At 38.4% G+C, this 11788-nt stretch overlaps 1 protein-coding gene across 2 annotated transcripts; it reads right to left on the minus strand.

Annotated features, from left to right (window-relative positions):
* Nucleotides 1–4997: 4997 nt before the first annotated feature.
* On the minus strand, nucleotides 4998–9935 carry ethe1 (ETHE1 persulfide dioxygenase). Of its 2 annotated transcripts, XM_078252341.1 has the most exons (7): nucleotides 9388–9930; nucleotides 7981–8125; nucleotides 7442–7590; nucleotides 7035–7164; nucleotides 6761–6850; nucleotides 5597–5713; nucleotides 4998–5413 (listed from the first exon to the last, which is right to left on the minus strand). In XM_078252341.1, exons 1-7 carry the CDS (start codon nucleotides 9598–9600, stop codon nucleotides 5367–5369), a joined length of 891 nt encoding a protein of 296 aa, XP_078108467.1. In that variant the 5' UTR covers nucleotides 9601–9930; the 3' UTR covers nucleotides 4998–5366. The 2 variants fall into 2 exon arrangements, with proteins under 2 accessions (XP_078108467.1, XP_078108468.1); XM_078252342.1 differs by lacking the exon at nucleotides 6761–6850 and having other exon boundaries at nucleotides 9388–9935.
* Nucleotides 9936–11788: the final 1853 nt, after the last annotated feature.

The following is an 11788-nucleotide window of genomic DNA, read 5'->3' on the forward strand; positions in this document are numbered from 1 at the left end:
TTGGGAATGTTTTAATAATATAGTAATATAGTGGGAGATTAAGCTTATAAGGTCATAATAGAGAAAAAGGGCTTGGGGTCAGTTGCAACATTTTTTATATTTCACATTTGTTAGAGAACAAAAGTCATTTGGTCAAATCCTGGGCTAAAAAAGTGACCACACGTGAAGTCAGAAGGCCCATATTACATGGTTTAGTGGAAGTACTCCAATCTTTTACATAAGTAAATGCAGCAATATATCAATACAACAGTGAACAAATATGTTATTAGAATTATTGATGCAGACATCCTTTTACTGTTTAATGCTGTTAAAGGTGGTGCTATACTTTGAGTTACTTTGTATACTGCTGGGTAGTATATAATATAGGCTACTATAGCCTAAATAGAATGGACATACTCAAAGTACAATTACTTTAAAAAGTACTTGAGTAAATGTAGGCTACTTGGGTACTTTCCAAACATGTTTAATAGAAATAGCACAGAATGCCCTATAGAGAAACCCTAACAGTCCCCTTGAAGGTGCCACAGTGGGTTCTTTGTTGTGACAATAACCCCAAAGTGAATATTTAGAATTTTCCTTGTTTTTCAGCACATTTTGCCATTTTACTCTGCAGTGAGAAATATAGTACAAACCCTCTATTCAATTCAATTACATTTTATTTATAGTATCAAATCATAACAAGAGTTATCTCAGGACACTTTACAGATAGAGTAGGTTGAGACCACACTCTATAATTTACAAAGACCCAACAATTTCAGTAATTCCCCCAAGAGCAAGCATTTAGTGCGACAGTGGCGAGAAATAAATCATTTTAGGAAGAAACCTCGGTGATGAGAAAAACTTTCTTTTAGGGAGAAACCTCAGACAGACCCAGGCTTTTGGTAGGTGGTGTCTGATGGTGCCAGTTGGGGGTGTGATGAACAGTGGCAATAATAGTCACAATAAAGATAATGGAACAGTGACCAGAAATAGTAGTTGTAGTAGTTCATGGCATAGCAGGGCACTACAGGGCGTAGCAGGGCACAGCATAGCAGGGCATAGCAGGACGTAGCAGAGCATAGCAGGACGCAGCAGGACGTAGCAGGGCACTGCAGAGCATAGCAGGGGGTAGCAGGACGCAGCAGGACATAGCAGGGCACTGCAGAGCGTAGCAGGGTGTAACAGGGCATAGCAGGGCGCGGAGCAGGACCACCGGGACAGCTGCAACCATGATTTAGGTGCCACCCTAAGCCAAGGAAACATGCTGGACGAAAAAAAAAACTTCGTTAACATTATTGACAAGATTATGGATTTGAATAATTGTAGCTCAATTCTGCATGTTTTTGATACTACCACTGGGGGGCACCAACATTGGAATTTTTCAAATTCTACACACTCCTTACAAGTGTGTTCAGGATATTAGAGTGGTAATATAAATATCGTAAAATATACTATTAGAAATCCCTTAACCATCAAGGCAGTGTGACTTACTACCATTAGAAATCCCATGACCTGGATGACTGAAAGTATGTACACATACAGTATGAGTAACAGTGTAAGTCCCTACAGCAGTCTTATATTGATCCCAGTAGAGATTAAAATACCATAAAGTATTACACAGTCACTGTAAACTTACTATTGAGCACCAGAGCAATGTGAATTCCAACCATTCAAATGTTAGTGATACTTCGAGATATTAAAAATAACCAAAAACTCTATATTTGTTAGTGACATTGTAGAAGATAAAACATTTTCAACAAGTATAAGACCACTCTAAACTCAATGCTAAGTATTGAGGTATACCAAGTCCCTATAGGAGTATTTTCTTTAGGGTCTGTTGGGCAGAATGTGCTCTTCACTCTGAGGGCTTTATCACCCTGACTGGCCTCTTTACAGCACTTTCTGAATGAGCTGATAGTGTAATAGATTCTCCCCAGTGACGTGGACGGTGTGAGAGAGAATGGGCAGCAGGTTCATGGTGGCACAGTGTAAGTGGGCTGAGGGAGAGGCTGAAAGAGGGCTGGCAGATGGGTGACATAGTCTGGGTGAAAGGACAGCTGGCACCTTAGCTTCCCAGCAGCAAAACAGGATCAAGAGAATAGGACCATTTAACATGAAAACCACTGTGTCTCTAAAGCAACATATCTTCAGCTTGATGGCAACAACGGTCACACACACCTCCTGTTTTGAAAACAAAAAACAAATGCAGGTGTCTCTCGGCGAGGACACTAGGTGAGGCAGAGGCTGTCTAAATCATGCTGTTTATTTCAAGTGCTGACAGAGACAGCTGGTAGATGGTGTGTGTGTGTGTGTGTGTGTTTACATTATTAACTTGCATGTGATCAGCCAACACACTTTTATCCAGCCTACATTATGTTTTATTCTTACCAAGTCTTCTTCTTTATAACAAAGTGTCTGCACATTTTTTGAAGAGCTTAAAGGCCCTGACACACCAAGGCCAACACGGCATCATGACTTTGTGTAAACATACGCGGCACTTTCCTAAAGCCAAATGGCGTGTTATCTGTACGCGTTTTGAGCTATCCACGCGTATGTCTATGCTGTATACAGCGGATGTAACCACACACACCACTTGGTGTCGCCACGTGCCGTGTTATCTCGAGAACATGCCGTGCTATTGCTAGAACATCACACACGTGTAGAGTAAAAGTTGGGTTTAGGGAAAGAACATTGGGAAAGGCTTTAATAACACTAAAAAAAACGACAAAAACACGACGGTGACCAACGTCCCACGCTTAGGAAAACAATAAACGGTTGGGTTTAGGAAAAGCAACATTGGGGAAGGCTTTATTTAAAAAAAAAAAAAAAAAAACCATTGATAAACGCCACACGTGATCCCGGCTCTCCTGGGCGTAAGTCCTGTGTTTTACCCACCCGCCACCTCAACCAACATCCCTCCTTTCATACTATTCGCTACGGCGATAATTCACATGTAATGTAGGTCAATGGAGACCAAACGGCGTTAATAAACACGCTAAAAAATGATTATGCATCTTCATAACACGCAAAAATGGCATACGAATTGGCGTGTCATACATACGCCACTTAGTGAGATCAGTCTGCCAAGGCGAACGTCAGCCATCGGTCCAAGTTCTTGGCCGTCAGCTTTATGTGTCAGGGCCTTAAAACCTTGCAGACATTTCACAACCAAAACATCAAAGATATAAAGATATATGTAATGACCCCCCAAAATAATAACAAGTGCAGCTATAAGGAACTGGATCGGCTTCAATACAGCAGACCTGTATACTGTACTGTTTATTAGGTGAATATTGGCATTCCATTAATAGGGAAGCACCAATCCAACCATCTTTTTTTTCTCCTGAAACCAATACCATCATCTGCAGATAACAAATATCGATCCTGAAAACAGTGCGCTCTTTTTCCCAAATTTTAAATCTCTCTACCACACTGTGTAAAACTCATTAGAATAATTTTCATGGAAGGTAACAAGATGTTTGAGATTGTTGCTCTAAAGACTCTGATTGAATGAATGTAACTGATACTGAGGACACAGTGACTTCTTTTATGACACTGACAAAGTAACTAATGAGGATTGGTCACATCATGGCTGATACCATATCAGTGTGGTTCAGCGTGTCAGATCGGCGCACCTCTGTTTATTATAATCATTTCAAGTCCATTGCTGTGATGAAATATTCTCTCTAACATGCATGGTAGGTTATAGATAGATTTTTGTTCATCCCAAAAATGGAAATTACACTGTTACAGCAGCAAAATATCAAACACACAGCACACATACAGAATATACATGAAATAATAGGATACAATATACATGAAATAATAAATAGGAAGGAATACAAGAACAAATATTTAAAATATATACAAGTTAGGAATATAAGTACTTAAATAGTATTAATAAAGATGTAATTAAAGCTATTGTTCAAGTTGCACTTATGGTAAACCCAAGAACTCTTAATCCATTCAGAAGAATTACATTTTTTTAGTTTCCTGTAATGGTCTGAAAGTGAAAGGGGTACTCCAGCGATTTTATACTGCACTTCTATAAAGGTGGGGGACTTGCATGAGACTGTAAGAAAAATAATGGTCAAAATCTACACAGCAGAGGCAGCAATATCCTGACTTTTAGTCCCTCGTAGGAGTGAAGATGTTGTTGGAACCTACATTTCACATAATGAAACTCAAAGCTTTTGTTAGGCCCATTCATGGTTAGTTAACACCCATATCCTAAGTTCATACTCCACACCTCCAGTTTTCCAATTGTTTTCACATTGCGACTGGTATTCTCTAAGATGAGGAAACTAAACTATGTACAATCAGTGAGATGCTCCTTTAAATCCTGGCAAGGATAAATATTTAGATTTAATAGTAACATTTTGATACTGGCCCTTAAAAGCTCATAATAAGACCAGTACTACCATACAGCATACTATCACATTAGCATGTTTCTCTGGCAGAGGCATGTGGCTGAGTCAGAAGCCGAAACTCCCAGACAAACCTGTCTTACTGGCTGATGAGCCATTAAACGCAGGCTGAGAGCAGCACGTACAGCACATCTGGAAACCCAGGAGCAGACTTCAATGTGTTGATACTTGGCATGGATGCTCTTTTTCATATCTTACTGAGAGAATGATACACATTTCAATAGACAATAGTCTACGAAATGTCTAGAGGAACAGATGAGAGCACACAAACACATAGCACGTTGTCAATGGAAATTTGGCCCTCAGAAATTCTGAATGCAAATAGCAGTTTCATTTTCCTGCTATGCAAAAAGGCCATGGCTGGCAGCAGTCAGTGGGGGGTGTGTGTGTGTGTGTGTGTGTGTGTGTGTGTGTGTGTGTGTGTGTGACCATGGCTAAAAGAGTCCAGAATCACTGGAAAGTCCATGTGGAAGAACTCAATTGTCCCAGTTAAGAATTCATTAATACTAAACCAAACCTTGTTTGGAACATTTCTATTGGAGCTTTCCTTCTCGTAACATTTCCTCCCCAATTCATAACGACACAGCTGAATAGAGTAAGTCACATTTAAATTTAATCAAAATACAAAACAATTATTAATAGTGGTTTTTCCTCATGTACAGATCTTAAGCACTCATTTCTAATGGTTAAACTAGAACTGATTGCATTTTTATTTTAAGCATTATCACATTATCGCCGGTGGCAACAGCTATTCAATTATATATCTTACATTACATCTTACATGCATAAACACAATAAAGCACTTAATGGTAAGCACATTTTGGTAAATCCTGCTCAGATACAAACATGTAAATGTTAATCACGAAACTCTATGTGTGTGTACACATACCTGGCCAATAAAGCTGATTCTGATTCTATGATGTAGTTGATTTGATTAAAAGTCTCTCTTTTGCAGGAAATTCAGACATTGTGTACTCCACAAACCAGATTTGCAGGCACTGCAATATCTGGAATAAGAAATATAAAGAAATATAAATATGGTGACAAGCAAGATATTTCAAGTATCTCTATGTGAGTGTGTACTGAGGCATTACAAACTTGAAAATGTAGTTGTTTTTTTTAGCCCAGGAATTATGTTGACTAACAGAGAATGGGGGGAGGTTAGACTATAGAAAAATAGATTTTGATACCTATTTTCTTAGGCTTGGGGAGATTCAGGTTACTCATGATGTTCTCAAACTCTTCCAGGCTCTTGGTCAAGCGCGGGTTAAACTTGCGTTCCTCACCAACCGTAGACACCGTCTGACCTGATAAACAAAGACAGATAAAGCCCAATATGTCATCTGTGGCCCTAATGTTTACCAGATGTTGAACCCCACTGATCAATCAGAAGGAAATAGAATATTTGGTAAATGCAGAGAAACCACATAGTGCTGGCAGACTGTAAATACTTATTGGCAGAAATACACTGATAAATTAGCACACTCAATTGTATCAGATCAAAATCAGTGTGCATCAAATATAATTTCTTACGGATATTTAACAGATTGTGGAATGGCATTTTTCTTATCTATTTTCACTATATAGGTATCCAATATAAAATAAATAAAACCAGTATAATGCACTGGTGGGAAGAAACTAAGTACATTAACTCAAGTACTAGAGTGAAATGTAGTTTAGTAGAAGTATAAAGTAACATTACACGGAAATGTTCAAGTAAAGTAGAAGAACCCTAAAATTGGACTCAAGTAACTTTCAATCAATCAAAGTATCAAGTTACTTGAGTCCAATTTTAGGGTCATTCTAGGCAAGGCAAGGCACTTGAACATTTCAATATAATGCTACTTTATACTTCTACTAAACTACATTTTACTCTCACCTTTACCAGCTGCAACATTAAAGTGATGTACATATTAATGCATACATACATTTAATCCAATAATATATATTAATTTAAAAATGGGCCTTTTTGCATAATAAGTACTTTTGGTACTTTAAGTGACGCTTGATGCTTATACTTTTGTACTTTTACGTAAGAAAGTTTTTTTTTTTATTTGTAACAGAGTCTTTTTAAACTGTAGAATTTCTATTTTTACTGAAGTAAAAGATCATGATGTATTATTAAGAGAGGCATGTCTGAAAAGCTTGACCTGCTTGCACTTGCATATGTGAAAACACTCGTGTAAGAACATGTGTATCACATCAGTATTGGTTGGTATTGGTGGGAATATACTGGCAATGGCTTTTTTACACTATACTGGTGCTTAAAATCTGTCTATTTGCATAACCAGTTTTCACACAATGACTCCATGAGATATGAAATAAACATTCAGATGTGTGGGTTTTCAGCCAACCTAAGTAGTCATGTGCTGGGTAGACAAGGCACTGGTCTGGCAGAGTAAAGATCTTCTGATGGACTGACTCATAAAGCTTCTTGGCGCAACCTGGATTAGAAACATTTTTGCAAAAATTAGACCAATTCCAAAAGAAAACAGATGCAATATTGCCCTCTTGTGTTCTTCTAGCAGCATTACAAAAACAAATGCTTTCTCTTTCAGCCAGTGTGTTAGGGGAAAACAACTGCATTTGATATGAGATTATTAGGAAAAAGTAAAAGAGTGTGTCTACCCTGCTGGAAGTCTGTCCTGCCACAGCCTCTGATGAGCAGAGCGTCCCCAGTAAAAGCCATGCTCTGATCCCCTGTCACCAGCACCATACACCCATCAGTGTGTCCCGGTGTCTCTCTCGCTGTCAGATACTGCAGGGGAGAAGAGACAAAGGCATGTAATGTTCCAGTTCTTTACAGAGCAACACATGATACAGATCCAAGATAAAATATCTAGAACACTGATGCAGATTCAAAATGAAAAGCATGTATGGGTGTGTCCATATCCATTACTAAGGTGAAAAACAGTCAAATCAAGATACAAGACTTATAATACTACTTTGCAGTTAACCCTCAATTTAGTTATTTCTAAAACGAGGGTTGTGTAGATAACTTTTCTGCAATGACATAAGTCATATGTTCTTCTTACATGTTTTCCAAAGTAGATCTTGTCTCCCTCTGACAGGAGGATGTCTGCAGAGGCACCGCTGAATTTGGAGATTGCACTCTTCAGCCCAACCAATCTTTTCTTCATCAGCCCAGTACTTGTGATGTGGTCCGCATGGCAATGAGTGTTTACTATCAGAAAATAGTATGGTTCACCAAAGGGTTTGGCAATAACTCAATATTACCATAAATAAGTTGGTGGACTAGTTCACAAATTCTGTTGTCCAAATCAAGGAGTCCAAGCTAATTTAATAATAATTCTAATAAAAACTAGCTTAAGTTTTGAATAAGCACCCAGAATATAGGTGACTTTATTCCAGGGCTATAATACCCCCTTACTTTGCAGAAGCTAAGGGCCAAATGATCATAACCTACACATTATGGTTCATAGGATAATATGTGGTGGACATGTACATAAATTAAAAATAACAGAGGTTTGTATTGGACGATGACAAAGATGAGTTTTCTAAATCTATGGAATACTACTATATCTCTTAGCCCAGCCACATGAAGTTAGGATACCTGCCACTTTTAGATTGAGCCCCAGTTCATGTATGAGCTTTAGGTCCCGTTCAATGGTTTCCAGTACAGGATCGATAAGGATTGCCTCCTTGGTCTCTGTGTCTCCCAGCAGGTAGGTGTAGGTGCTGCTCTCTAACTCAAACAGCTGAAAAGAAAAAAATAGGTGAGGGCACAGGAGTGACTCAGCAATAAATTGGATTGGTGGTAATGTTTGACATCCTTCTCGTTGTACTTTTGATAGTGTGTGTTTGTACGTGTGTGAGATAGCGAGTGAGAAAGAAAGAAAAAAAGAAAGAACAGAGTATGATGTTGATCTACATCTCTTCGATGCAAAATGTGTGCTTCTGAAGTATTTGAAAAGTTTACGGTATTAGAGATAAATATACATTTTGTGTTTATAACCGTTAATACCTACTTTAGGAGTAAACCTTAAACAAACAAAAAAGGAAAAACATGACAGGAGGAGAGAGAAGAGAAGGTAATCTGTTCAGGGATCTCTAGACAACTAAACACAATAGGACAAAATCAAGAGCAATCGATTTGTTCTTTCATGATCTGTGGATATTTGAAGAAAAATGTAATAATGTATGCGTGCCTGGATCTGAATTGGTGATCTTTCCAAGAATATGATTGTATTTGTACATTTGTGATAATAGTATGCACATTGCAAGATATCTAAATGATTGAATGACATAAAAAAAACTCAAGCTGAAAAAGCCATGTTTACCTGTACGCATTTCGTCCACCATTATTAGTCAAATTGTGATGGTTTCTTTTAGATCTGTTAATGTGCTGTTGTTTGATAAAGGGCATCAAGCAAACATGTATAATGTTCTGACAATCTCAACTCAAGGTCCTCTTACTCGCTTAATTGAGTTTGCTTAACCGTTAGCTAGTTGCCGTAACAAAATAGCAAACTTTTTACGATGAGAACCCAGTGATACGGATGAATTGGACCTTGAGTTAAGATTGTTTTGTCAACATCTATGCTACATCAGGCTGGACAAGACGCATAATGTTACCTTCATGTCCAGTGTCATCATGATACAGCTAAACAGTACAGTTGCAGTACAGTTTACGTACAGTAACTTATAACGTTACAGTCATCAGGTTTGCAACGTTATTACAGGCAGGGCAAACTAAACACTAACTTTACCACAATCCACTGAGATCCATCCAATAACTTAGTTTGGCTTAATTTAAATAAATTACAACTTTGAGCTAATTTAACAGCAAGATAATTAAGCTAACGCTAGCTTAACGTTACTCCTCCTAGCTCACTCCCTACTAACTTTAGCTAGTTAGAAGCATAGCTAGCTAGTTACAAACATTGCATTAAAAACATTTTTCAAAACGGACAACATAAAGTCAACCGAAGCAAAACAACGTGTATTAATATGAACCTACTTGTCTGAAGAGCAGTCCTTCGGTCAGCGCCATCCTGGAGCAATACGATCTGCTGGTAGCTCGTAGCGGGTAAATGCTAGTACTTACACCGGGACAGAAGCGCCTGCTCTCGGCTAATGCATAACTGGAGCCCTCGGTGTTTGCTCTGACAAGCGTGAGAGCCAGAGCCCGTTGAACTGGTTTCGCTCTGCTTACTACCGAGCACATTGACATTCGCCTGCTATTTCCTGACTGCAGTACCAGATAATTATCTCAAGTGTGACAATGTCTTGTGGCACCTAAGAAGCGGCGGCTGGTAACGATATGTAGCCGCGTTTCCCTCGAGCTTATGGTGAAGTAGCCTAGTCGTTTGAAAGCGTAACTCTCACCTTGGATGAACCCAGCGACAATAGTTGTGTCACAATATGAAACACTTTTACAGCGGTTGTAACTGCCATAACCAGTGTTTGTGTTATTGAGAAATCAAATGTGGGTTAACAGTCATGTCTAAACGGGTCAGAGCGGTTATCATTATACAGTCTATGGTTTATGGTTACATGGGACCATATATGGATCATATGGATCATTACTGTCTGTCGGCTCCACGATCCTCATCCGTGCGCGCTTATAAACGGACTCACACACCACATAAACAAGGCTGCTTCAATATTGGTTACGTGACTGTTGACATGTAGCTATCAGAAGTCGTCGATAAGCGGTATCTTCAGGGGCTGAAAAGTGAAGCCAATGCCAAATGTCCGTTTGTGCTTAGAAAATTGAAATGATAAGCGTTACACGGACCCAAGTGCCAAGTCGCTAGTTTCAAGTCTTCCTAAATACAGCCTGATGTTTATTTTATAAACACATGACATAGACAGACATTTTGAATAAGGACCCCTTAAATCTGTTAAACATTTTATTAAGAACTGTGACAAAGATATACATGTACTGACTTGCAGGGGCGATTCCAGGATTTTCTAAGTGGGGTGGCACCAATAATCAGTCAGGGGGGGCCTGGGGGTGGGGGGGTCATTTTATCAGAATACAGCATTGAAAATCTGCTTAGAAATATAGGAAATATTGGATAGGATAGAACAACACAATGTAATTCTTCTAAATAAAACATAACATTCATCATTAATTTAAGTAATTAATTCATCACTAATTAATTTGACTTTAATTTAAATTTCCGAATACATTACACATTTTTCATAGGCTCAGTCTGCCTTTTAAAATAAAAATAATCCCAGTGCTGGTTCCACGGTATCCGAATTTTGGATAGTCTTCATGGAAATATTAATTGGTCATGTGACAATGGCTGGGAAATTGGCAGAGCAGACAGTACTCTGATCCAATGGAAATCACAATTGTCAGATTGACAGTACTCTAGCCCAATGGATTGGTGGGGGGGCACCGGGGGGGAGAATCATATTTCAGGGGGGCGGGTGCCACCCCGTGCCCCCCTTTTAGCCCCGCCCCTGCTGACTGGGACACCAGTAAAAGCCTTTTACCAAAATATAATTAGAATAATGTATGTAACAAAAAAGCAGAAAAAGGTGATTTGCTTCTTTATTGTCAGTAATCATAAATCTCCGGTTCTTGTGAGGTGTCGGTCATGGCTGCTGTGGTCTCCTCCAATTCCTTTGGTTTGTCCTGTGGCAAAATATAGAAAAGTGAAAATGCCTGCATCAATCTAAAATATAGTTTTATATGTCATCTCTATTCATTCGCACCTTACTCATCTGTATATCTTTGTTTATATACTGTCTGTTTATATAAGGTTGTTTATTGTGTAAATACGGTTTTTATTACTATTATTATTATAACTAATTATATTCTATTTTTCCATTTCCTATAGTTTATGTATATTTTTTTTCTCCTATGTCTAATTAATTGTGTATTTGTGTTATTGTGATGTGTGTACATTTTTCTTTTGAGCTGCTGTAGCACAGGAATTTACCCAGTGTGGGATTAATAAAGTCTATCTTATCTTATCTTATATATTTCAATGAGGAAAATGTATTAAATATAAATGTATTGCGTACCACCTGCCAACAAAAAAATCCAGCAAGGCATGAATAGTAGCCTCCATCTGTATAACACATGGCATTTAATGCTCTCATCCAGCATGTCTTAGTGAGACAATACAGTAAGGGTATATAATGTCCCTTCTGTTTATTCATTTGTATCCCCATTTTTTGTTACTAAGGAACCTGTTTTCTGCCTCCATTTGAGTATAACATTTATCAAATTTAATCTGGGTTGAACAGTGGATATTGGGAAGGACGAGCACACAAAAGATAGTGCTTTATGTTTCTATGACAGTCCCAAAAGTTATGAGGTAATCCAGTTTTATCCCTATAACCTGCTTTATGGGAGAACGATACATAGTCAAATTGCTCTCCCTCTCGAGCCCATGGTT

This window comes from Sander vitreus, chromosome 6, assembly GCF_031162955.1.
Source record: "Sander vitreus isolate 19-12246 chromosome 6, sanVit1, whole genome shotgun sequence".
NCBI classification, from domain to species: domain Eukaryota; kingdom Metazoa; phylum Chordata; class Actinopteri; order Perciformes; family Percidae; genus Sander; species Sander vitreus.

Coding starts and splice junctions, on each gene's coding strand:
- ethe1 (XM_078252341.1), bottom strand. CDS start 9,600: ATGTCAATGTGCTCGGTAGTAAGCAGAGCGAAACCAGTTCAACGGGCT. Junction 8,126..9,387: donor AAGGACTGCTCTTCAGACAA/GTAGGTTCATAT, acceptor TTTTCTTTTCAG/CTGTTTGAGTTAGAGAGCAG. Junction 5,714..6,760: donor CCCAGCACATGACTACTTAG/GTTGGCTGAAAA, acceptor TTTGTTTATCAG/GTCAGACGGTGTCTACGGTT.